This window comes from Pleurodeles waltl, chromosome 8, assembly GCF_031143425.1.
Source record: "Pleurodeles waltl isolate 20211129_DDA chromosome 8, aPleWal1.hap1.20221129, whole genome shotgun sequence".
NCBI lineage: Eukaryota > Metazoa > Chordata > Amphibia > Caudata > Salamandridae > Pleurodeles > Pleurodeles waltl.
Window position 1 is genome coordinate 1248663256 of NC_090447.1, and position 27109 is coordinate 1248690364.

General features: G+C 42.5%; 1 protein-coding gene across 2 annotated transcripts in view; it reads right to left on the reverse strand.

Annotated features, from left to right (window-relative positions):
• Positions 1-27109, reverse strand: part of PDS5B (PDS5 cohesin associated factor B) — an 813886-nt gene that overhangs the window by 603047 nt on the left and 183730 nt on the right. For both annotated transcript variants that reach the window (XM_069205557.1, XM_069205556.1), the window contains exon 10: positions 5087-5181. In XM_069205557.1, the coding sequence (XP_069061658.1) occupies positions 5087-5181 (95 nt within the window). The remainder of the gene's footprint in view (positions 1-5086; positions 5182-27109) is intronic.

Sequence of the window (27109 nt, forward strand, 5' to 3'; positions counted from 1 at the left end):
GCCTGGAGCGAGTCATCTACGTGCTTGCCAAAGAGAGATTCGCCATCGTAGGGCATGTTGAGGATTCTAGACTGCACTTCCAGCGTGAAAGATGTTGCTTTGAGCCAACCCTGGCGGCGTAAGACCGCGGCACCAGCCAGCTGACGAAAGCCGGTGGAGGCTATATCTAGAGGGCAGTCAATTATCTCCTCCGACGTACGCTCACCTTCTTGGAAGATCTTCCGTGCCTCTGCTTGCTTGCTTTCAGGGATAAGATCGATGAAAGGTTGCATATCCGACCACATTTGCCGGTCATAACGACCCAGGATTGCTAATGAATTTACTGCTCTGACAGTGATAGCTGACATGGAGGAGAATCTTTTGCCCACATTATCCAATCTCCTTCCTTCTCTGTCTGGAGGAGTAGAGATAGGCGTCGACGGGTTCTTAGAAAGCCTTTGAGCCGCTTGCGAAATCACGGAGTCAGGCTTTGGGTGGCCAGTGAGACATGCCGGAGAGTCTTGGGGTGCCTTGTATTTCTTGTCCAATTTTTGCGGTACTGGCAGGACTGTTGCCGGGTTGTGCATGATCTTTGTACCCTCACTCCATATAAAGAATAATGGGAATGGACCGTACGCACTTCCTTGACTGCTCCTTAAAATCATGCAGGAAACATTCCGACAGAGACAGATGTTGGAAGGTGAAAGCGTGCGGCAGCCCTGTCCATTAGGTTGTGGAAACCACCTATATCCTCAGGTGGAGAATCAGAAGGGCGAGGTGGTGGAGGAGAAGGAGTGGGGGATAAGTAGTCATCCCATTCCTCAGTGGGATGTTGCGGGGTAGAAATCTCTCCTTCTTCCTCTTCTTCCCCTGAAGTCGAACCTTCATCTCCAGGGGGTGCGGCTAAAACAGAATGAGGTGTCATCCTGGGAGTAGCTGGAGGCGGAGGGACGTTTCTTGGTGTAGCAGGAGAAGCTGGCTGTGGTGGCTGATTTTCTGCTGTACCTGGGAACCTCCTCCTATAATACTGTAGCATGGATTGTAAATCCTGGATTAAGGAGGAAGGCATCTGAATAGAGTCTCTTGGCTGAGGCTCTCTCGGTTGGTAATAGCGTTCTTGATGTGAGTAGTATGGTTGGTATTGGTCATACTCATCATCGTCGTCCTCTTCCTGATATTTAACGTGGAGCTGTGATGGGCTGTGGGCATCTCCGAATGGACCCTCATCGGATTCCTCCCAGTCAAGTAGATGACTGGGTACTAAAGTTGACACCTTGCTTGGAGACGTGTCTGTGGGATAAATCTCTGATCTGGGCAGAGATGTGATCCTGACCATGGCTCGAAGATCCGGAGACCTGGAAGAGGTAGGAGTAGCCTCTATCTGTCTGACAGGCACCAGTGGCATAGTAGATGGTGTGAATGTTGAAGATGCCGTCGACGGTACTGTGATCATGGATGATTTTTCCATCGACTACGGTCTCGTCGACAGTGGTCTCGTCGATGGTGAGACGGCCGACGACGCTGTCGTAGATGATGTTATAGTCGACGGGGCTTTTGTCGACGGTGTTATCAGCGAATATGTTGTAGTCAACGCAATCCGTTCTGGAATCCTCGTAGACTGAGGTTTGATTGAGGGTATAGGAGCCCTTCCGTTGACGTCAATGTAGTCGTCACCGACGATGGTCTCGTCGATGAGGAAGTGGAGACGGTAGCTGTAAACACCATCGTCGTCGTCGCGGTCGTCGACGGTGGTGTCGTCGACTTAATTTTAATGGCTACCTTTCTAGAAGAAGAAGGCTCTGAGGAAGGAGAAAGACGGTAGGACTCATTCTTTTGAAGAGGAGAGGAAGGCTCAGAGGAAATTGAAGTCTGTAAGCCTTTACCATGATGTAATTTCTGCCTCTTTCTAGATTTTTCCGTCTGGCCCAGGTCCTCAGATTTGGACCTTTTGTGTGGCCTTTCTGACCCACTCTCCTCACCTGAAGTACAGGAGTTTGCCTGTAACCATGTCAGGAGTCTACCCTCACGGTCTCTGAGGGTTTTTGTGGAGAAAGTACGACATATCTTGCAGTCCTTCACCTGGTGTTGTGGGTAGAGGCAATACAAGCAGTCTTTATGTGGATCATCCACATGGAGCCGTTTCTTTCCACAGGTCTTGCAAGGACGGAAAAGGCCTTTTCTAGAAGAATCCGACATCTTAACTTCTCTGAGAGAAAAAAGCTTCTGAAGAAGTAGAAAACTGAGCAGAGCTCAGGGAGACTCCCTTCAAACGACGTGCGGTAGAAAATCTGAGGGAAGGAGCTTCTCTGGAGAGTGTTCTAGAGGGTGCTGGTGCCTGATTGGCCAGCAGGTAAGTTTGGGTCCTTTTCACAAAAGGACCTGGATAAGCTATATGAGTGACTGGTATTTCCGTTATAGCCTATGGCAAAAAAACATTATTTGTTAAATATTGCTATTTCATGTACCGTGGGACTCCCACTTCGACGACGGGGATGATTCAAGCATGTGAATTTATGAAAGATCCAATACTGGATAAAGTGACATTATGGCAAACATTCTCCAGCAGGACAGGCAGTTTTAAGCTGTATTCCCAGGGTATTACCCATCAACTTAGACATTAGCAAATTATTACTCCTTATTTTTGAAGTGCCTCGCCATCCGGGATATCAGCTCTGATGCAGGAGGTAGATGGTACTGCTCATATGAGATTTAAGAATTAGGACCAAAAATAGCTGCGATTTCACGAAAATTTAAATTACAATTTATGCACAAATCATAAATTTGGGCTGGAGCCCACCTTGTGCCCGATCTAGCCACTATTTGATGGAAGCTTATGGCCCGTTTAGACGAGTAAACTTGTTTTTCATTTTACATTGAATCTGTCAACACACAGGTAAAAATATCCTATTATGTTTATCCAGGTCCTACATGGAGAAGTCAAATTCAGGTCTGCATTCAAGAATTTGCGATTATGCAAGTGGTAGTCATGTAGCACAAACGTAAGAGTGCCAGGGTCTTGTTCACTAAAGTTCTTGTGTACGCATTCATTTTTAGCTTCTATCTTACATATGTCTAGCATCTGAATGTGGTCCAAGTGGGTGTTTACCAGAGCCATTTGAGTGGGCATAAGTGTGTGTATAAGTTCTTTTCCCCATCAACTGTTCAAAAAATTACTTGATTCATGTTCCTTGCAAAAGTTATAAACTTTTGTGGTTTCCCTTCACTTGTGTAACGTTTCTCTGCATAGCAAGGTCTTTTTCATTCTAGCAGAACCCAGCCAAGCCAAACATATCAAACAAAGTGTGATTCAACCCATTCCATCTGTGCATCACAACTCCATGCAGGAAAATGTACGCCAAATTCTTCACTATAAGTTCACATTTGCTGGAATTTTCTATGAACAATGGCACTGAGAAGAACTATTTTTTAGTGGTAAACAAGGGTATATGAGACAGAGTGGTCATCACGGAGGGAAACGATTTGAGGGGCGTTGTCCTTAACCTTGCACAACAGCAAGTAGCGTAGGGTATACCCGAAAGCGTCAGACAAACGGTGTACTGCATCCTCAAGGTTAACAAAGCAAACTGCATTTGGCTTTTTTATTTTTTTTATTTTAAACAAAGATTTCAATGTTTCTTAGATGTCTAACAGGGATTAAAATGCGTACTTTCTGCTGGGGTCCCAGGAGAGTAGAATGTTTAATAACTACATGTACAACTGAAAAAATGCTGCAGAAACTTATGTGTCCTGAAGAGAAAACCATTTGTCCCACCTACTCTCTAAATCAAATATGTTTAACCACACTGACACATTAGCAGATTTTACTGAGAAAGTTGGTGTTATGGCTTTTGAAGCAAGAAGTACTAAAAACAGTAATAGCTGTTGAATTAACATCAAATGCGGTTTTTATCATCCCACAATGCATGTTGCAGCCAAAGGCAGGTGCTGCTACAAGAACCATTACGGAGACGAGGGTTAAGAGTCAATCGTGACAACTGCATCTCTTATTGCCACTCATATGAAGTCACAGTACTAAAATGTGAAAAAATAGCTAAGTAAACTTCTCCAGCTGACCATCAAGCAGGTCATGTATAGGTGGGTATGTGAACATTGAAGATCACACTTCCTCTGAGCTGAACTCACAGTCATAAATGTACATTTTAACTGGTGCACATAAAGTGTTTTTCAGAAGAAGATTAGAATGCCTGTTATGGGGAAGAACCATCCAACGATGTCTTTAACAATACCTTATCACAACCAACGTTTTTGGATTCAACTTCATTGGATTGCTAACAAGTCAAGCCTGTCCTTTTATCATATTGGGTTTACCAGTCACTCCATGCCTGGCTCACTTGCTCCCTAATCAGGCATTGCAATTTGTGTCCTCCTCATTGGGTTCTTTAGCAGCTCTCTTTTCATGGTGAAGGCTGGAGTTGGATAGATAGCCAGTGGCTCAAATTCAATTCCAGTGGCTCAAATTCAATTTCTATAAAATATAAGTAAGTTTTCCACTATACGTACCTCTGGGGCACAATTTCTGACCAATCGATTGAGTATCTATTTTAAGCTTGTAAATTCAGTCAAGAACTTGTGCGGAAATCGACATCTCAAATCTTTGCCTTCTACTGGACCTGTTTATTATATCTAAAGCTATGAGCATGTCTGTCAGGTCTCACTGTGATGAGAGGTATTCTGCAGTCACTTATCAAGCTTGCGGATAGTTCATAGTAATGGAATAAAGGTTGGGCCTCTGTTGGTCCTTGAGGTGACAGAGAACTATGCAGCTCAAATTGATGTGGGTATTCACAAGATTCTGGCATGCTCCACTGGCTTCATGGCATCCACTTCTTTTAAAGAATTATAGTTTGTGCGTAACATTCTTAAAACCCTGGTGTATAAGCACTCTACAAAGGATAAATACTGACCAACAATTACATTCTTAGGAGCTAAATTGTAAATGAACAAAACTTGACAAACTTAAAATATGCATCTGAAGGGGGGGAATCAGGGAGGGCGCAAGGGGAATGATCATTGCAACAGAACACAAAACATTTTTAACCTGTCAAACAAAACCTCTATTTAAAAATATTGAATTTTAAATAAGTACCTGTTAAATCTTTGGCTAGATCTGGGTGGTTTACAAGGCAGTGGCTAGCAAACTTTACACATTCCAGACGAATGGGCACATGGATATCATTAAACCTGTTAAATAAAATATACTCTTAGGAACACAAGAAAAACTTTCAGAATCTAATTTCAAGCACTGTGCTGGAGTGTAAATCGTTTTGCATTCTAAATTAGACAGCCGGAAAAAAGATACCTACATGTTAGTCCTAGCTCTCCACCTTGCCTTCTTTAAAGCCAAACACTCTAAACATCATTGTATGAGCACTACAGATAAGGGTGGTGGGTTTCTACAGCCTAGCCAACACCCCCAAGTCTAAAACTTACCCTGATCACCGGGCGTGTGGGTGAAGCAATGTCTTGAGATAGATGAGGATACTGTTTTCATCTACTCATAACTGGCGAAGAGGAGGCAGTACTGCTGTGTGACATGGGGAGAGCAGCTCCTTCTTGTGGCCTATCATCTTTCAGCTGAACTGTTCCTCTGCCTGTGGTGTCACTACCACAGGGGTTGGAGCAGGGGACCAAACAGCGTCAATGTTTGGAGACAAGGAAGGAAGCCATAAAACCTAAATCTCTGTGGGCCCAAGTCGAGCAGCAGGAGCTGAGAGCTGATGAAGGAAGTGATCGGCAGCACACATAGCCAAGCCCACCAGTCACCTAGGAGTAAGCTCAAGTTGAAACACATATCCACAAGGGGCTGCTGTGAAACCCTGTAACAAAATAGAGCAGTGTAGGCACTGTTTCCAATGATAACAAACCTGTACTTCAAAACAGGAAGGTTCAAGAAATATACAAACAGTTAAAACATGAAAACACAATTTCAAAAGTAATACAAAAGAGAACATAAGATCAACCATAAACGTTAAATCTCATTTGGAAAACCAACTAATGCCATATACTAGACAAATTAAAGGAAAGATGTAAGAAGCTTTATCCCTATTCAGTAAAGGTCAAGGTTAGAGACCGAAAACGTGAAACAAAACGGGGCTATGTGCAGACCAATTTTAGCAACACAAATGGATGATGCGTGCGATACCGGTCCCAGGATGCTTGTTTCCAGTCCAGGGAAGACCTGGCCTGGCAGTTCGGGCTGGACTGCTCCCATGGGGAACAGGGTCAAGACTGATTTGCAAATGGCTGGGTCCAAACTGGAATGGCATGGGCAGCAAAAAAACGATGGATTTAGGCCCAGATCTCTGTACTGGGGTGAATGTTTGACATTGTTCAGCATTCCATCCATCACTTGTTCTTTTTGCATATGTGCAGACCAACAACATGTTTGCACGATTGCAGAAGAGATGAGGAACAGAAAAAACAGATCTCCAGCTGCTGTTAGAGGCAGATGATGCACAGAGATCATCACCTCAGATAACTGGAAGTACAAGTTACTTACCTTTGGTAACAAAGTATATGGTAGCGATATATTTTAGTTGTAGATTCCTTAGCTTAGAATTTCCCCCAGGCGTCAGACTGGATCCAGAGATTTTTCTTCAAGCAATACCCTTGCGCGTCGGTAGGTGGCGTCAGTCGACTCCAAGGGCCTTGTAGTCGCCGTGATGACGTCGGGAGTAGTACATAGACGCCACCTCAGTGCAGTGACGTCAGTTTCTTTTAACAACTTTCCACACCAAAGCGCAGAGCACTGAGATTGATGCATCAGAGCTATAGACCTGAAGGAGGAATCCCTGTCCCTAGATATCAGTTCGCAAGCAGGGAGGATGGGTGGGCCAGTAAGGAATCTGCAACTAGAATATCTCTATCAGATACTTCCTTATCGAAGGTCATTAACTTGTACATCTGATACAGACTTCTAGTTGCAGATTCCTTACCTTAGAATAGATACCCAAGCAATGCCATCCTCGGTGGTGGGCTACGAACCAAGATCATACTAGGAAGTCCTGCAGGACAGAATGACCAAAGTAGCTGTCCCGACGGACCTGACTGTCCAGGCTGTAGTGTTTATCAAATGTGTGCAGGACGCCCACGTAGCTGCCTGGCAGATATCCAGAACAGGAACTTTGCATGCCAATGCAGTTGAAGCAGCAGTTGCTCTGATGGAATGAGCACGCAAGCCCTCAGGGGGTTGCGTTGCTTCTTGGTCAAAGCGTAGCACATCTTGATGCAAAGAAGTACTCATCGAGAGATGGTACGTTTTTGCACCGCCTTCCCTTCTATCGCACCCACATACCCAACAAAGAGTTGATCGTCCACCCAGAAATCTTTAGTAAGATTTAGATAGAACGCCAATGCTCTTTTTGGGTCCAGATGGTGGAGTATCTCCTCCTCATGGGAACGATGTAGGTGTGCGTAGAAGGTAGGTAGAGTGATGACTGGCCTACATGAAAAGGCGTAGCCACCTTTGGAAGGAAGGAAGCCTTAGTGTGCAACACCACTTTGCCAGGGTGCACAGACAAGTATGGAGGTGTGGAAGAAAGGGCCTGAAGCTCACTCACCCTGCAAGCAGAGGTGACGGCAACAAGAAAGACAGTTTTGAAGGTGAGGAGCCGTAAGAGACAATTGTGCATCAGCTCAAAGGGAGTACACATTAAATAAGTAAGGACAAGATTGAGGTCCCACTGAGGCATGATAAATGGAGTGGGAGGAAATAAACGGTGAGACCTTTTAGGAATCTACTCACAATAGGAGATTTAAAGAGTAGGGGCTAATCAGGTAACCTAAGAAAGGCTGAAATGGCAGATAATTACCCTTTAAGGGTGCCCAAAGCAGAGCCCTACGGTGCCAAAGAAAGAATAAACAAAAGAACCTCGGATAGAGCAATGGGGCTAAGTCGAACAGCGATGAGACCAACACAGAGCTTGCTTGGGGAATGGGGAATGGCATTCCGACAAGAATAGTAGTTGGGAGGTAAGGGAGGATACTTTTCTAAGCACAATAATCAAGTGGCTAATAAAACAGAGTTTAGAAAGGGATTTTCTACAAGCAAAAAGCCACAAAATCCACATTTATGAAAGACCTTTAAGCATCATTTACTTAATGTTTAGGTAGGGTAGTGCCATTACCTCACCATATGCCATTATGCATACAGACCTCTCCAGACTCCAGCTGCAGAATCAATAGCACTAGTGACAATCTCAGTTTTCGCTGGCAGGTGAAGCAGGCCAGTGAACCAACTCTGACTAAGCCACTCAAAGGCACTTACATTTCATACCATCCTTGCATTACTTGGATTTGATTATCTTTGGAATCGGATAAATTGATCGAAAAACATTCAGAAATAACTTAGACCAATAAATCAAAAGAGAATTATCAAGGCAAGGCAGACACAGGTAAAAAGCAGCAAAAGTGAAAGCTTTGACTAAAACCCAGTCTCCTGACCTGCTAAATGCCCCCACTTGCCAAGCAGGTCACTGAAGCTGACCTCTATGCCTGGGAAGGTAGGGTGCATTGGGACGTGGCAGGAATGGACTACTGGTTGGGCAGACTCCCAATGCATTCTCCATCCTAAAATGACAGGGTGCCTTCAGAGGAGCCGGTAGAGGCAGTCGGTATAATGGAACATTAGAAAACCAAGAAACAAGGGTAGGAAGCAAAAGGACACAAGTAGATGGTGGTGTGAATACAGATGGGGGACTGAGCCAATATAACAGCAGTTTCCACCCCCCAGAGAACGAACTGTGGCCCCTGGTGCTCATAAACATCTGCACCCCGTCATCCGAGATCAGACTACCACAACCCATTCATGGCTCGCTTTTGTACACACACTTGTTCTTTGAGACAATGCTGCAGGGTAACTTTGCATTGTAAGGGAAAGTTCCAATTTAACTCTGTTACTATTATGGAACCCCACTTCCAACTCTTGCTTTAAAGTGTGGCACTATCGCCAAAAAAGAGGTTCAACCTCTTCAGGCGACATGTGAATAAGTGTCAAGAAAAGTGAAGAGTCTACAGAGATGGCATCTGCATCAGTCCATTACTGCTTCAAACACCAAGTTGAGAGAGAAAACATTAACAGAGACACAATATGGTGAAGAAAACACACTGGAGTGCCTGACAGGTAGTGTGAATGAGGCTTGAACAAAACCTAAAAACTTCTATTGTCAGAGACTACTTGCTTGACAGTTACATGACTGAGTACACATGTACACTGAGGGGTTGTCTTCCTTTAAATAATGTGCAATCAACATTTGTGAAACTGGACTCAAGGATCAAGGTTTGTGAATCTACGAAGGGGTGCCTATTTTAAGGCACTGGAGTCCATTCCATCATTTCAACTCAATCAATTGTGAGACAATTGAAAATGTGTTTCTGCAGATTATAGGATTGCCATTCTAGCCTTGTTGGATGATGGTACCGAAGGCCTATAAATTAGTTCAGAAGAAATCAAGAGGTGCTGTGATAAGATGACAAAAAAAGTTATGACACTGCAAGCAGTCAATGGACTGGAGGAACAAGCTACTGATGGCGATGCAGAAGTGGTGTATAATGATGAGAAAACTTGTTCATGTTTTTTCCAGGATACGAACTCCAACATATTTGCCAGGCAGAAAGTCCTAATTAGAATGACTAACGAGATGGGTTTTTGTCAGCACAAGGTGTGTGCTTGGAAGATGGAGAGAACAGTGATGTACAGTGGGATAGGAGAGCGGGTTACAGAAGGGTGGTTAAGTGCGGATTTGTTTATTTCTGCCATGTTATGGCTCTTGTATGTTCCTTGGGCCACTGTTTGAAGTATTTAAGTAAAGGCACAAGAGTGACATTATATTAGAAAAGTGAGAGCTTTACTGGGTTCTGCCAGACAGGTAGTGCCGTTGAATAAACACATTTTGCTGGAAAGTATTCTAGTGTTTTTATGATCGATAGAATGATGAAAAGGTAAACTCATGCTTCCCTTAGGTCTGCACTGTTGGTACCAGGGTTGTCATTTCGCATTTATTGCCTATGCATATGTCCTATAGGAGGATTCTGTCAGGGGTAGAAGGTCTATTTGAATTCAAACTTGTAGACAAATCTATTTACGGCTTGCAAAACTTATTCGGCCTATAGCATCTACCTCCCCTTTCTATACACTCAGCAAGTGAGCTCTAATTTTTGTGCCCGATACGCAGCACAATACACAATATTCACCAACTTGTGCAAATCTTGCATTCTTAAACACCACTCAAGAGACTATCCCAAGCCCCTTGAGATTTCAGCTGATACTGAGAAGGCCTTCAATTCTTTGCAATGGGATTTTCGCTATGTTGTTATGGCGAGCATGGGTCTGGGCAGTGGGTTCCTCAAATGGACTCAGTTCTTATACCACAACAGCCCGTGTAAAGATTGGGACAGATGTATGGTTGCCAGGATGCAGCAGGGTTGTCCACTCTCACCAGTATTATTAGAAATAGCTGTTGAATTGCTGGCCCGGACGATCCGACATTGTACCTGCTATCGAAGGCTGTTGATAGATGGCGCGCACGCACACACACACACAAACATTAATTAATATATATATATATATATATATATATATATATATATATATATATATATAGAGAGAGAGAGAGAGAGAGAGAGAGAGAGAGAGAGAGAAAATGTAACTTACCCAGTGTACATCTGTTCGTGGCATGAGACGTTGCAGATTCACATGCTGTGCATTATCCTGCCATCTAGTGTTGGGTTTGGAGTGTTACAAGTTGTTTTTCTTCAAAGAAGTCTTTTCGAGTCACGAGACCGAGGGACTCCTCCCTTTCGGCTCCACTGCGCATGGGCGTCGAATCCATCTGAATTGTTTTCCTCGCAGAGGGTGAGGTAGGAGTTGTGAGTATACTAGATGTGCCCATGCAATGGAGTAGGTATGTATGTACATAATGTGTAGTAAAATAATATCTATTTACAAATTTAAAATTTTCATTCAACTAATAACGGCTACAGGCTCCCGGGGAGGTGGGAGGGCGTATGTGAATCTGCAGCGTCTCATGCCACGGCAATTTCAAACCCAAATCAACATTCTCACCACCAGTAAATTGTGAAGCAATTAATGTCTTTGAGAAGGGGGTTACTGGATGTTTGAAAGACTTAAGATATAAAAAAAGACCCAAGTATGATAATCTATCAGTGAAACATCGAAAAGCAATTGAGTCCTTGCAGAATGACAATAGTATAGTAATTAAACAATGTGATAAGGGCGGAAATGTTGTCATTCTATCCAGAGATGATTATCAAAAAGAGGGATTAAGACAACTACAAGACCAAGAGAGCTATGCAGTGGTTGATAGAAATGAAATGCTAGCAGCCAAAAAGAAAGTATTTGACAGATTAGATGAATGGAAAGAACTAGGATTAATCGAATTGGAAGAATACCAGTTTTTGAAGGTTGAATTTCCTATAACAGCAGTAATTTACTTTTTACCCAAATTACATAAGAATGCTAAAGATCCACCTGGAAGGCCCATAGTATCTTCTATGGGCAGTTTGTCGGAGAATGTCTCCAAGTATGTAGATTATTTTTTGCGTCCTTTTGTGGAGGACTTACCACCATATATTAAAGACAACAGAGATTTTTTACGGATAATTAATGGATTAGGATGGGAGGATGATTATCTTCTCCTTAGTTTAGATGTCAACAGTTTACAGACGTGTATACCACATGAGAAGCGTACTGAGGCAGTGAGACATTTTTTGAGGGCAAGGTCACTATCATATCTTTTACATACTGAAATGTTACTAGACATGGTACAGATGTGTCTGACCTATAACTTTTTCATTTTTGACAATCCCTTATACCGTCAGTGCCAGGGGACTGCAATAGGGTTATACCTGGGCTGGTGGGAGGAACAGGTGGTCTGGAACATCTCAGGTTTTGAAAACCGAGCAGTCCTGTGAGTGAGGTATATTGAGGATATTTTCTGCATCTGGAAAGGCAGTAAGGAATCAGCCCTCAATTTTGTTGATGAATTGAACAACAACCAATTAAATCTCAAGTTTAGCTGTACAATGAACCCCTCCGAACTGGAGTTTTTGGATGTGAGAATCAAGGTAGTAAATGACAAATTGGAATGTGAACTATACAGGAAAAACACTGCAGGAAACTGCCTTCTTCACGCCAGGAGTAGCCACCCAAAAAATCTAATCTATAGCATTCCCTATGGGGAATTGCTATGGGCCAGAAGGAATTGTAGTTTAGATACTACATTTGAGAGAGAGGTTGAAGTAATGGTCAAAAGATTTCGTGAGAGGGGTTACCCGCAGGCTGTTATAGAAAAAGCTGTTAGAAAGGTCCGACTAACTAAAAGGGATGATCTGTTGGTCGATAAGTTGAACTATACTAGAAAAGAGAATACTAAGATAAGATTCATTACCTTGTATCACAATAGGGTAAATTACATTAAAAAAGCCTTCTAAAAATTTTGGCCAGCACTTAAAATGGATGAAAATATAGGTAAACTATTGGATGATTATCCAGCTTTTACATTTACAAGAAGTCGTTCCTTGAAAGACATGCTTAGCCACAGCTCAATATCCAGTAATGAAAAAGCAAAGTTTATACAGGGTTTTTATACTTGTGGTAAATGCAAAGCTTGTAAGTACAGTTTTAATTGTAAGGAGGTGCATTTTCCAGGAACATCAAAACCATTTATTATAACAAAGCATGTTTCATGCACATCGGATTACTGTATTTATGCTTTAAAATGCCCATGCAACAAATTCTACATTGGTAGTACAATACACATGGCAAAAAAACGCATTTTAGAACATATTAGAGCAATTAGGAATGAGGATAAATCATATCCGGTGGCGAGACACTTAAAGGAATACCGTAACAAAAATGAAAATAAACTACAGTTTATAGTTCTTGATAGGATCACAATGAAAATGAGGGGTGGTAACAGGACTTTGGAAGAAAATTAGAATCACGGTTGATTGTTAAATGTAATACAGAGGAACCGATTGGGATGAACAAGGATGAAGAACTATCTGTACATTTATATTGATTGGTCGTAAAACTAATAGTAGTGGAGAAAGAGTATCAGTAATTTGTTTTTTATATGATTTATTTAGAGTCATGATGGTAATAATATTTTCCCATTTTCCCTGGCAGGGGGTCTGATTGACCAAATGATAAAGGAAAAAAGAAAAAAAGAAACAAAAGCAAAGAGCTCTACAAAATTAAAGGACTACATGAACGGGTACAAGTAGGAGGAACACTATGATAGGTATGAGTATTTAACAAGCTAAGGAGTTGAGGTAACTTCTTGATTGAGATCTGTATAAAAAGTAAGATGATTATTATGGGAATGTCAAGAGTTATATAAATGTGTATAAGAAATATGTTTGAAAAAAATATGGCAATACTCAGTATAATGGGTTACACTAAAACGAGTTAGTGTCCCCAGTCACTTTAAGATGGCTGCTAGGTGTGCATGTACTAAATGTAGTCCGTTTTCTGTGTTTATGTTTATATTATAATGGAAATGGGTTTGTGAATATCTCTGTGAGCAAGGGAGCTGAGTCTCCTGAAACGCGTTAGAGAATTTATTTTTTGCCGTTTTGTGTGTCTGCCTTTTTAAAAGACATTTTCCGTAACCAGTAAGTGGCTGTGACACTATCTTCTTTCCAAGAAGCTTTCTGCTGATTTATTAGGGTTCGCGACCCTGTCACAGCCTGCCGCCTTGGAGCCGACTTCTTCGCTGTGTTTCAGACTTTGATGTTTATATATATATATATATATATATATATATATATATATATATATATATATATATATACACACACACAGGGAGTGCAGAATTATTAGGCAAATGAGTATTTTGACCACATCATCCTCTTTATGCATGTTGTCTTACTCCAAGCTGTATAGGCTCGAAAGCCTACTACCAATTAAGCATATTAGGTGATGTGCATCTCTGTAATGAGAAGGGGTGTGGTCTAATGACATCAACACCCTATATCAGGTGTGCATAATTATTAGGCAACTTCCTTTCCTTTGGCAAAATGGGTCAAAAGAAGGACTTGACAGGCTCAGAAAAGTCAAAAATAGTGAGATATCTTGCAGAGGGATGCAGCACTCTTAAAATTGCAAAGCTTCTGAAGCGTGATCATCGAACAATCAAGCGTTTCATTCAAAATAGTCAACAGGGTCGCAAGAAGCGTGTGGAAAAACCAAGGCGCAAAATAACTGCCCATGAACTGAGAAAAGTCAAGCGTGCAGCTGCCACGATGCCACTTGCCACCAGTTTGGCCATATTTCAGAGCTGCAACATCACTGGAGTGCCCAAAAGCACAAGGTGTGCAATACTCAGAGACATGGCCAAGGTAAGAAAGGCTGAAAGACGACCACCACTGAACAAGACACACAAGCTGAAACGTCAAGACTGGGTCAAGAAATATCTCAAGACTGATTTTTCTAAGGTTTTATGGACTGATGAAATGAGAGTGAGTCTTGATGGGCCAGATAAATGGGCCCGTGGCTGGATTGGTAACGGGCAGAGAGCTCCAGTCCGACTCAGACGCCAGCAAGGTGGAGGTGGAGTACTGGTTTGGGCTGGTATCATCAAAGATGAGCTTGTGGGGCCTTTTCGGGTTGAGGATGGAGTCAAGCTCAACTCCCAGTCCTACTGCCAGTTCCTCGAAGACACCTTCTTCAAGCAGTGGTACAGGAAGAAGTCTGCATCCTTCAAGAAAAACATGATTTTCATGCAGGACAATGCTCCATCACACGCGTCCAAGTACTCCACAGCGTGGCTGGCAAGAAAGGGTATAAAAGAAGGAAATCTAATGACATGGCCTCCTTGTTCACCTGATCTGAACCCCATTGAGAACCTGTGGTCCATCATCAAATGTGAGATTTACAAGGAGGGAAAACAGTAAACCTCTCTGAACAGTGTCTGGGAGGATGTGGTTGCTGCTGCACGCAATGTTGATGGTGAACAGATCAAAACACTGACAGAATCCATGGATGGCAGGCTTTTGAGTGTCCTTGCAAAGAAAGGTGGCTATATTGGTCACTGATTTGTTTTTGAATGTCAGAAATGTATATTTGTGAATGTTGAGTTGTTATATTGGTTTCACTGGTAATAATAAATAATTGAAATGGGTATATATTTGTTTTTTGTTAAGTTGCCTAATAATTATGCACAGTAATAGTCACCTGCACACACAGATATCCCCCTAACATAGCTAAAACTAAAAACAAACTAAAAACTACTTCCAAAAATATTCAGCTTTGATATTAATGAGTTTTTTGGGTTCATTGAGAACATGGTTGTTGTTCAATAATAAAATTAATCCTCAAAAATACAACTTGCCTAATAATTCTGCACTCCCTGTATACACACACACACACACACACATATACATACACACCTCATTTTATGAAGATAATATGCTATATACTTATACTTATGCGAAGAGTGCTCAGATGCAGTTGGTGCCTTTATGGCGTTGAAGTGCTTCAGTTAAATCTCAGGCTTACGTGTGAACTGGGACAAGGCAAATGCTTACCCGCTGCATGCTTCAGAGACAGGTGCTGAAACCCAGTGATTAGTGATGAACTCTGCTGGGAACTGGATACCTTACAGTATCTGGGGGTGCGCATTTATCATATGGAAGCTATTGTTGAATGGCAATATTAGAGCAGCTCTGTCCTCCACCCCCTTCAGAATTTTTTTTAGCCTTATGTTACTATTGTCTGTTATGGGGAAGAACTGCTTCTCTAAAATGGTCTTGCTCCTGCAACTTTTGCATTTTTCCACCACACTTCTGATGCAAATTCCTAAATCCATTTTTCATGAGATAGACAGTTTACTAATACATTAATTTTTTTATTTTATTTGTTGGGGGGGGGGGGGGGGGGGCAGCAAAAGCCTGTGGATTGCTTTGGTTAAACTGAAGCCCCTCTTTGATGAGGGTGGGATGGCACTCCCTAACATGGAGCTATGTTATCTTGCTGCGCGATTGTAATGGGCAGCCTGCTGGAAAGAGATGCACAGGAGTGGTACGGCTGCTGGGCTATGATTTGTGCCCTCCAAGGATGTACTATTGACTTCACAGCCTAATCCCTTTTGCCAGATGAAGCAGCCCTCTCCTAGGCTTCTGCTTAACACACTCCAGTATGCATGGGCTAGGGCCTTTCAAAGGATGCATACTCAACTCCCTTATGCGAAAGAGCTACCAATTGCTACATTAATAATGCTTCCACATGAGGACAACTGGTGTGGATTGCATGAATTGGACAGGAAGGGTATGGTCACAACTGGGGTGTGGTTTGAAAGTGGTCAGTCAAGAGGTTTTCAGGATTTGGTTGATAATTACGAGCTCTCTGCACAGCATTTTCTATTGTATGGGGCTGTAGGGGCCGCAATAAGGAATGAAGCTTTGGAGGAAATAGGTAAAATTGAGGGCAAAGTTGGAGCGATGGAGTGAGAGGTGCATGGGTTGCGAGCTCACTGGGCTGCAGATATAGGGACTTGTGCACTATAATAGTGATTGGTATAATGTCCTGAAATGTACTCCTTGCACCTTCTGAAAGGCTTGGTCCTAATTTGTCCAAAATTACACTCTTCACAGGGTGTAGCTAACCTCCAAAAGAATTATTCTTATGATCCTCAGGGAACATGTGGTTCACCCACGCTGCCATCTAGAGGGGGTCTGATTTCTACCACATGGTGTAAGGTTGTCATCTATGACGAGCTACTGGGATACAGTGCTGCAGTTTATTAACTAATCCATAGTAAAATACAGCATCAAAACTCTGGCAGTGTGCCTCCAGGGGCTTTTTCCAAGACCTACATTCAATGGTATTACTTCCAAATGTATAGATTTAGCTCTCATACTAGCATACAAATCTGTTTGTTCTGGAAATCCCCAGTAAGACTGGCCCTCTGGGGATGAAGGCAGGAGTTACTCAAATGGACGGAGTGCAAAGAGGCAGCACTAAAAATGGAAGCAGAGTAAGGACTGCAAAGTTCTGAGTATATGCAGGCTTGGAAAGTGATCCTGAAGGATTGTCCCCAATGGATGAAGCTGGACACTTTGTCTCCTAGAAGGGGATGCATCAGAGGACTGACAGTATTATTTATAACATGGGAACTCTCAATCATTTTCTGAGGGCCACAAAGTTTGGTCTATGGTGTGCCCAAGGGCAGCATTGATCCCAGCCGGGTGGTAGTTCAGTGGGTGCACAGGGCGGTGTTTAATTTAATAAACTCTAATTCTGTTCATGTATAATAGCAACCCAAGCCACCTAAAGGGAGCACATAACTACTGACTTGTCTCTTAATTATTTCTTGGTTGGCATTGTTGGCAGGATGAAGAGGAGAGGCATGAATGCTTCTAAATTCATGTTTGAAAACTATTACTTAAAAAAAAAAAAAAAAAAACTTCCATGCAATCCACCGATATAATCTGATGTATTAAGGTGAAACAGTTCTGAGTTTGGAATTTTTTGTAATTATGCAAAGACAACATTTTTACACGTTTGCTGCAAGATATTTTTGAAAATAAAGGTGTTTATAAAGTTAAGTGGTGCAGAACACTCTAGTTACTGCCTTTAGCCTCAATTAACCTTTCACTAAATGCTTACCAGTTTATTTAATATATTTTAATATTAGAGCCGAGTCGAGTTAACAGCAGCCGAGTGATGCTGTTGGCAGGGAGCCGCATGCGGCCCACAACCCGTACTTTGAGTATCACTGCCTTAAGGTATGCTTTTTATAATAAAAAAAAAAAAACTCTGATATTCACCAAATAACCAAGATGAAGTGCTGTTCAAAATGAAAACCGAAAAAAGAGAAATGTGCAGATCATGTTTAGGAGCACAATCCATCATTACCACGACAGACTTAAATCACACGCCAAATGCAATGCTCATGACCAAACACATAACAAAACAGATGAAATCACAAATTTTGCAAATCATCCTCATCAGATTTGATATATATTACATTTCTCACTGACAGTTGAGTATAAATGTAGTATATGTTAGTATGTTTAATTTGATTACATTTGGCTTTTTTAGGTATGGTTATTTCTTAGTGTAAATAATGTATGGTCACTAAAATGTCATTTGTTGTGGCCTCCTGACAAGCCCTACACAAAACATTCTGTGGATGACCAACCCCTGCTGCGGTAGGCCTTCGGCCGTGCACAGCAGGGCCTGCATTTTTAATAGAGTGAGAGTGTGTGTGTGTGTATATATACATACATATATACATATACATATATATATATCCAAGAAAGAAGTGACTCAAACAGATGATCTCATTAAAGAACAAAAATATATTTCTACTACAACGTTTCAGCTTCCGCCTTCCTCAGGTAGTACAAGATGGTTTGCTCAGTGGCTGCACAGCTGACACTGGTGGATTTTCAAAAAGCATCATGAGTGAAGATTCCAATTGGAATGTGGAATCAATGCAGTCCTGAGAACTCTTCAGATATGCAGAAATCAAGTGGTATTGTCAGTGATGTTCAGTCCATCTGGATGCAGAGATTTTAAACGGTACATCCAGAAATTTTCTCTGATGTCCAGTAGTTCTTCCTTTAAAACATGTTCCACAGGGAAAATCTTCAAATCTGATAGTAAATGGTCCACAAGGTTAAAATGGTTGGCTACAGGCTGGTCAAGTTTCTTGTTAATTATTGCCGATTTGTGGTTCCATCTAGTGTTGGGCTCGGAGTGTTACAATTTGCTTTTCTTCTAAGAAGCCTTTTCGGAGTCACGGGAACGAGTGAATCCTCCTTTCGGTCATACTGCGCATGGGCCTCGACCTCACTGTTAGATTGTTCCCGCAAAAGGTGTAGGAAGGAGTGATAGCGTATAATCCAGAGACCAGTTTATCCATAGAACCTTGCCCTTGGATTGAGGGTGTGCACACATGGATGCGAAGCTTTAGCATTTTGAGTTTTCCTTTGTGGCGAAAAGGTCTATGTCTGTCGTTCCCCACATTTGAAAAAATTGTTGATTTACTTCTGAGTGAATTTTCCATTTGTGGACTTGTTGCTGCGTCCTGCCTAAGAGGTCCGCTAGTTGATTGTGTATCCCTGGGGGATACTCTGTCAGTAATTGAATATGACTGTGAATTGCCCATTTCCACCTTTTTCGGTATGAAGAAGTAAAGCTAATATACTCCTGACCCTTGTTGGGATGTAGGTATTAGTTCTATAGAGAAGAATGAACTGTACTTGTTCCTTTAGCATAATTATATGGCCTTGAGAGAGTTTGTGGGGATGAGGAGGAATGTTTGGTGGAGTGGAGATGAGTTCTCGACAATAACCGTGTTGGATAATTGATAGAACCCACTGATCTGTGATGATATTGTACTATTGTGGGTAAAAATGTACCAGTCTTCCTCCCCCAGGAGATGCATGCACTGTGGGGTTTTGTAAGAAGTCACTCTTTTGCTGAGGTAGAGGAACCTCTGTGAGCAGTTGATTTACCTCTTCCTCTATAACTAGATCCTCTGTAAGAGCCTCTGAATGAACCTCTGTTATAAAAGTGTGGTCCTTGTTTTTGTTGTGAGGTGGATGGATCTGTGGTTGATGGTTTGAAACCACCCCTAAATTGTGACCTACAAAAAGTGCGTCTACTGGGTGTGGTGCATAGTGCACCCATAGCTTTAGCTGTCTCTGAGTCCTTTTTAAGCTTGTTTATAGTAGTATCCACCTCTGGTCTGAATAAATACCCTTTATCAAAGGGCATGTTTAATACTTAATACTCTGGGTTAAGTCCTGAAGATCTTAGCCACGCATGTCTCCTGATTATATTGGTGTTGACCCCCCTTGCTGCTGTATCAGCTACATCAGTAGCGCATCTAATTGCATTGTTAGAAATAGCCTGTACCTCAGCTACTATTTGTTGTCCCCTTTTTTGATGTTCTGGTGGAAGATACTGCAGCATGTCTTCCATCTGATACCAATAGGCCCTAGCATACCTTGCTAGGAGAGCCTGGGAATTTGCAATCCTCCAGTGGTTGGCAGCTTGAGTAGCCACTCTTAGCTGCTGCACTGAATGTTTTACTTTCTTTGTCTGGAGAGAGTATCTCCTGTAGACAGACTATTGGCCCGTTTTCTTGCTGCACTTACCACTATAGAATCAGGTGGTAATTGTGCCCTGACAAAAACTGGATCAGAGGGTGCAGTTTTTTTTTTTTTTTTTTTTTTTTTAAATCAACCCTGGGTATAATAATCCTTGCTTTTACAGGTTCTTTAAAAATGTCTTCAGCATGTGTAAGCACGTCTGGAAGCATAGGGGGACACCGGTACTCTTTGTGAGTAGATGTTAAAGTATTAAATAGAAAATCATTCTCAATGGGATCTGTATGTAATTGTACCTTGATTCGCAGCAGCCCGATTACTTAATTATAAGCAGTGGTATCTCCAGGGGAGACGGCCTCGCTGGGTATAAATCTGGGTCACTAGGGAGAATGGTATCAGTCATAGATACCCCATGGGTCTACCTCTTCTTGAGGATCACTTAAATCATCCCTATGTGGTGATGCAGCTGATGCCGGTGGAGAGAACTCTGTAGGTGGGGAGTGTGGGGGGGGTGGTCAAAGGAAGGGAAGGAGAATGTGGTGGTGAAGGCTGAAGTTGTTGTGCAGCCTTTTGTTTCTCATTCTGTTTCAAGACTTCGATAGGTGGAGGCCGAGCGTCCAAAGGCTCTTGAAATGTAGGTTTTCTTTAAAATGTTGGAGGAGGAGAGGTTATAATCCTTCCTGTTTCCTTGTGTATATAAAGTTTACACTGTTAGGCATACATAACTTCTACCATAGGTTGTGTTTCAGATGACTCTTCAGTAGCTCCAGAATGTTTACTACTGGCAGATTTCAATTCGGAAGTTTTCAATATGGAATGCTCGACTCTGACCAAAAATGTCGGCTACGAAAGTGCTGTTATTTTTTTATTCGGCTCAGAGGTGGAAAAAAGTCAGATTTTCGTCTCAGTACTGAAACGGATGTGGCAAGCTATTTGGTATATGCCGAATGCACTTGGGTCTTTTGTTTCGGTGCTGAACCCAAGGGTTGGTCATCTGAACGTTTCTTCCGGTCCGACCACGGCCTGAAGGCAGTGGAGGACTGAAGACCAATGCAGGAACCTTTTTAATTGTCTTTGTTTGGTGTGACAGGGCTGATGTACTCATGTACTGCGAAAGTGGGATGGACGGACTGTCGGCATCAGAATCTCGATCAGATTAAGAATCTGCAATGGAGACAGCTATGCGCTGTCCTACTTCTTCTTGCGCGTGTTCTTCTCCAAATATGTCAGGTGTGTGTTCTGATGATTTGGATACAATCTCCAGTCAACGCACTCTTCTGACCTGGAGAGCCTTTTTGGATCGAAATGATCTACAAGCATCGCATATCTCTTCTCTGTGTTCGGCAACAGGAACAACTTAAACACCAAATGCTGATCGTGTATGGAAATTTGGCGTGACACAGAGGAGAGAACCAAAACAGAGTCCATTCCATCAGCCTAAAATCGTTCCACTACAATGTGTCGAAGAAGGCCCAAGAAGGGCAAGGTCACCATTAAGGGCGTGAAATTGACCCAGACGATTGAAATCTTATCAAATATAAAGAGTGGAAAACGTGACCAAAACTATACTGACATTTATAGAAAGTGTGCATAAAGTTCAGAAGATACGGAACAGAGATCTACCAGAGCGAGAGAAAACATGTCTGAACCCGTCGACGGAAAGAAAAAGATCCAACAAAGGACTCGATGCGCATTATCACCGAGAGGAGGAGTCACTCGAACTCTTAAATTGAAAAGATTCTTTGAAGAAAAACAACTTGTAACACTACAAGCCCAACACTAGATGGCGGACTTATGCAAAGCATGTGTATCTACAGCTCTACATGCCATCGTATATGTATATATTTTTTATTTTATTTTATTATTATTATTTTTTTTTAACGGGTAAAGATCCCAGGGATCACTATCCTTTTTAAATGGGTATGATCTGCGTATTTAGCAGTCCCCAAAATGGGAAACCCTAGCCATCTGAAACAAAGTCCAAAAGAAGCTAGGGGACAAAGCTGAGGCGAGATGCAAATTATTTTTTAATTTCTATTCATGCAAACAAATAATGTTAAACTATAAGTTTATATTTATTCTCAAGATGAATTGCAAGGTGTGATTCAAACAAAAGGAAATAACTCAACAGGCAACACATGTTTCGCCTCATGTACGGTCACAGGCCTGGGACTTTCTCAAGGCTGACCAAAGCTAAAAATACCTCCCAAATGCAACAATAAAGTAAACATGATGCAAATTTATCCCAAGTTTACTTAGAACATACCAGTGAGGCATGAGCAAAACCAAATAGAAAACAAAAAGTCAAATCAAGTAAAAGCCACAGTGGAGTTATGGACAAAACTAAGGTCCCAAAGATAGATTATATCATTAATAGTAAGAAGTCATTTGATGTTACGGCTCGGTCGTCCCATCTCTAGGGGGCGCTGTACGGGGACTGTCAGAAGCCTGGGAATCACCTTGAACAGTTATCTAAAGTCCCTTGCTGACTCCGGTTTGTTTCTCTTTTAGCCATGGTATACTTGTGTAGTACTACGTTTGCTTCCTGGGACTGCAAATCCCATAATGCACAGCCTGGTAGTCAGGAAAGCCCGGATTCTGTTTCCCATTGTTTTCTATGGGAGAAGTCCAGTTGCTCCTTTTTTACTGGATCCTCTCCTCCAGGAGTTGCAAGAGTCTGAAACTACACACACCTGAGACCTCTCCTGTGCAGCCCAGCTTGGAACTGCTTATAAGCAGCCATTTCCTCAAGATCCCCGTCGTGCATTGGAGTTCGATTCCTTTGTGCTACAGACCCCTTGTCGGATGGTGTTCCAGTTTTGTTCCTGTGCTGTTCCAGCTTGATCCTGTTTCCTGTTTCTCTACCCTGTTCCTGATTGTTCCAGCCAGAGTCTGCTCCCTATCTCTTAGCCTTGTACCTGTTTGTTTCTTCCAGAGCCTGCTCCCTGTTTCTCTGCCCTGCTCCTGCCTTGTTTCAGCCTGAACCTGCTCTCGTTTCCCAGTCCTGTTTACTACTCATTCCTACTCCCTGTATTCCAGTCCTGTCCTTGCCTGTTCCAGCCAGAGCCTGCTCTCAGTTTCCCAGTCCTATCTCTGTTTGTTCCAGCCAGAAGTTTGCACCCTGTTTTCAAGTCCTAGTCCTGCCTTTACTTCAGCCTGAGCCTGTTCCCAGATCTTGCCTCTGCCTCTTTGTTTGTTCCCTTCTGTTTCTTCTAGGTTCTTTGTGTCTGGCAAGTGTTCTATCAGTCTTCACCAGTGTAGAAGTGTCCTCCTTTGTACTGGGGTTGGCTCCTGGTTTCCAGGAGGCAATTCCAGCCCCCCCCCCCTTGTCTAGTGTTATACGTTGTCTTTCGTGCCTAACAGTGTGCTATTGCTGTTTTCTCAGGAATCGCCACTGTGTTTCCAGCTGGACCCACAAGAGCGTGTCCTGTGTATGTAAGTACTATCCTTGTTTATGCTCTAGGATCCAGAGACAGAATCACTTCTGCTGCCTACTTTCTATGGGGCTGGCAGGGTGACTATCTGTAAGAGCAAACTGCACAGAGGCATTGGGATTCCCTGTCACTGTGGGAGGTTCTGCGCCTTACTCTGTGTACAACCCCAGCGTGTTTGTCCACTAGTAATCCATTTCCTATTTGTTCACACAAGGGTTGCTCTGCTTTTACTTCCCTGTTTCCTGTGTCTGTCCATAGCTGTCCTTTCCGTGTATGCCTTTAGCTGCTCTTCTGCCCGAGTACACTATCTCTTTAGGATATTTGGTGACCTCAAGGGGTGTCCCAACCAGAGTCCTGATCAGACCCGCCCAAAACCGTGACATTTGAAGGCTGAAAAGGCATTTGTATGTTCAGGCATGGTTCTTGAACGTGTAGTGCGCAGGCAGTAAACAATTGGATCAGATTCCTCCATATACAATGTAACTCATAAAAATGGTGACTCTCACTTTAGAAACAGAGAAAACATCATCCAATCAACATCTGGCCCTATGAAACTGATGAAACTGGTGGTTATCAAGTACTCAAATGTCTTCTATATTCTGCAGGTAAATGAAGTAACCAAATGTGCTTTAAACACCATGCACAATTACTCATCATTTAGGCATTCCCAACAAAGTGCAGAATGTATCCGCACTGGGCCTTGACACTACATACGAACTATACCTTGGGATTCCACTTTATAAGCTCCACCATCTCCAGAAAAGAGTCGCCAAGCAACATTTTCATCTTTACATGTATGACAATATCACTCTTAACCTCCTAGCTCTTCAATTGCTGCCTGTGGCAGCTCAGTCTCATTCAAGGATCTTAGCATCACAATATGGTTAGGCCGATCGTAATTCACCTACACTGTGCAGATATTATCAAACCAGGTCACTACACTGCAGACTGGCTCTGTTCCTGACCATTCCTTCCTTTCAGGAAGTTTTGCACTGGCAGCATCTCCAACTCGGTCCAGATGGACATGCTCTGGAACTTACTGGCAGAAAGAAGTATAATATGATCACCTTCAACTTGGGAGAGCTGTAAAGACTTTGTTGTTACCCAACACCGTTCAGAAACAGGTTAGACTAGAAAACAATGGTGTCCATCTGCAAGCCTAACTCGATACAAGTGTGCTGCTCAATTATGCACCAAGCAGCACCACCACAGCTACAAGTGGTGAGCCACATGACTGGAGCATTCCTTTGAAACTCAGACTCCTAATGATTTAAAATTAGCCCACTTTACTAACTCAAACTACCAACCACACACAACAGGGTAGTCTCTCAATAAATCAACAAAGAGATTCAGGAGTTAACAAGGGCTATGAAGAGATACAATATTAATGTTCAATGCTACAATAGGATACACTGAGGTGACGGTTTCCTAAAAGATTTGTGAAGTTTTTGAAGTTCTATTCCATGGCGACATTATGAACCATTATTCCCACTAACTCCATCTAAGTTCTGCTTAGGTGCTTACAATACCAGGTTCCTCACATTTATCCTGTAATACAATTCATCTGATAGTATGCCACATAACCCTACACTGGCAGTTAAATCCACTGCTATCAATTTATTTAATCCAGAAATATGCCCACCATCACATCTAAAACTTTAATAGCATTTCCATGGGTTTGCACATGCTATCTGCATTGCATATGTGGGTAGATACACTACGATCTTCATCAGACTTAATTCTAATGGATTCTGGGTGTACGCTTTACATCCAGAATAAAGGCATTTTGGATAGATGCATGGCAAAGGTCGAGCCTGTAAGGGTTTCGGGAGCAGCACTTCAGAAGAGAATTTCACCTTCTGTTACTTCTTCATGATCCATGCAAAGCAAGTAAATAGTCTCCTTAGTCAGCAAAGGCACTACATCAGTGTGACCCCTTTCAAATCGGAAAGTCAGTCTGACAAATTCTTAGCTTAAATGGTCAAAAAAGTTTTTTTTTTTAATGTATTCTTTTTGTTAAAACGCTGGCATAAAATACACTGGCCCAGGACTAAATCCGAGGATTGGAGAAAATATATACCAGTAATTCCTAAAATAGGGTCTCTAGCTTAAAACCACAGTCCACAGGGACCCAAAATCTAAGGAGAAGCAGGGGAGCAATGAAACAGTATATTTTGTACAGGAATATAAAACAGGTGTGGGGCAAAATACTGGGTTGGGGTAGTATGGCATAGTGGGAAAAGCAACTAGGTGAGCAGCGGAAGGTGACTGGAAAGGGTCAGAGGATGAAGAAAACAGGACCAAAAAAAAAAAGTACAGTCCTTTCTCACTTAGTGAATGCAAAAAAGGGTGTCAGTGGGAAATGGGGACATTGGAGTAGAGGTAAGTGAAGGAACTAAAATGAAGGACATAGAGGGTCCTCCAGATAAAATAGGAGGGGAAAACCAGACTACATACATACATACATACCTGCAATGCATTTTCAGAAGAAAGTGCATTCGTCAGGAAGGAGCCAACAAATCCACCCTGGCAATGAAAAACAAGTTGCATTCAGCAGGTCCCATCTGTTATACTCGGTAGTTGTGACTAAAACAACCTCACCCATTGATCCCCTCCAGTATCTTTCACTAGTATTCACTTGTGACACATACTAACCTGCTGGATATTTTCCCACCATCTCCAAATTAATGTATGCACCAAATTGTGTGTGAATTTTGACTTTTCTCTCTCTATATGTGCCCAGATTATTTATCCTGCTTTCTACAGACATTTATTTTGCTCTTACATAACACCCTCAGTTTTATAAGTCCGGGTGCCAACGTGCTTGGAACGTTTTGACGGCTACTGAGTAAGATGGTCCCCCTTTTGCCATTTCCTAATACAGTAAATTGTGTCTCTTCAATACAATCAAATTGTTATTTCTCCAAAACTAATGCATACACAGCTACCATCATTGGAAATTAGGCACAACTGGGTGTAATGCAAGCAGCAGCAAGAGTGTCATTCGTTGAGACTTTTTAGTGTCACTGAGTTTGGAAGCATTGTAGAAGGACAAGTTACTTACCTGCATTAACACTTTAACTGGTAGAGACTATATCTAGCTGTAGATTCTCCACAGGTGTCAGACTGGATCAGTAAAAAATTTTGTTGGCAGTCCCCCTGCTTGCCGCTAGGTGGTGTGGCTCATCTCCGCGTCCGTCGTCTGCCCCAGAAATGACGAAGCAGTTCCTATATAGGTGGCACCCATGCACGCAGTCATCTTCTTCTTGCAACTTTCTGGCATTCAGAGAGACCGCCAGATGCTGAACCACCAGGGCTATGCCCGACTGTTCCAGCCATGTCCAGAGATGCACAGCCTCTTAACAAAGGGTCTTCGACCCCGTCCCGCCCTGTTTGTTGCAATACCACATGGTGGTGCTGTCCTTGAACACCTGCACTAGCCTTCCCTTGATGGAGGGTAGGCTTTTAATGCCAGTTGGATCGCTCAGAACTCCAGCATATTGATGAGGAGTCCCACTTCCGCCGGAGACCAGATACCTTTGATCGCCACCTTTCCGAGCTGGCCAAACCATCCCAGGAGTAACGCATCTGCC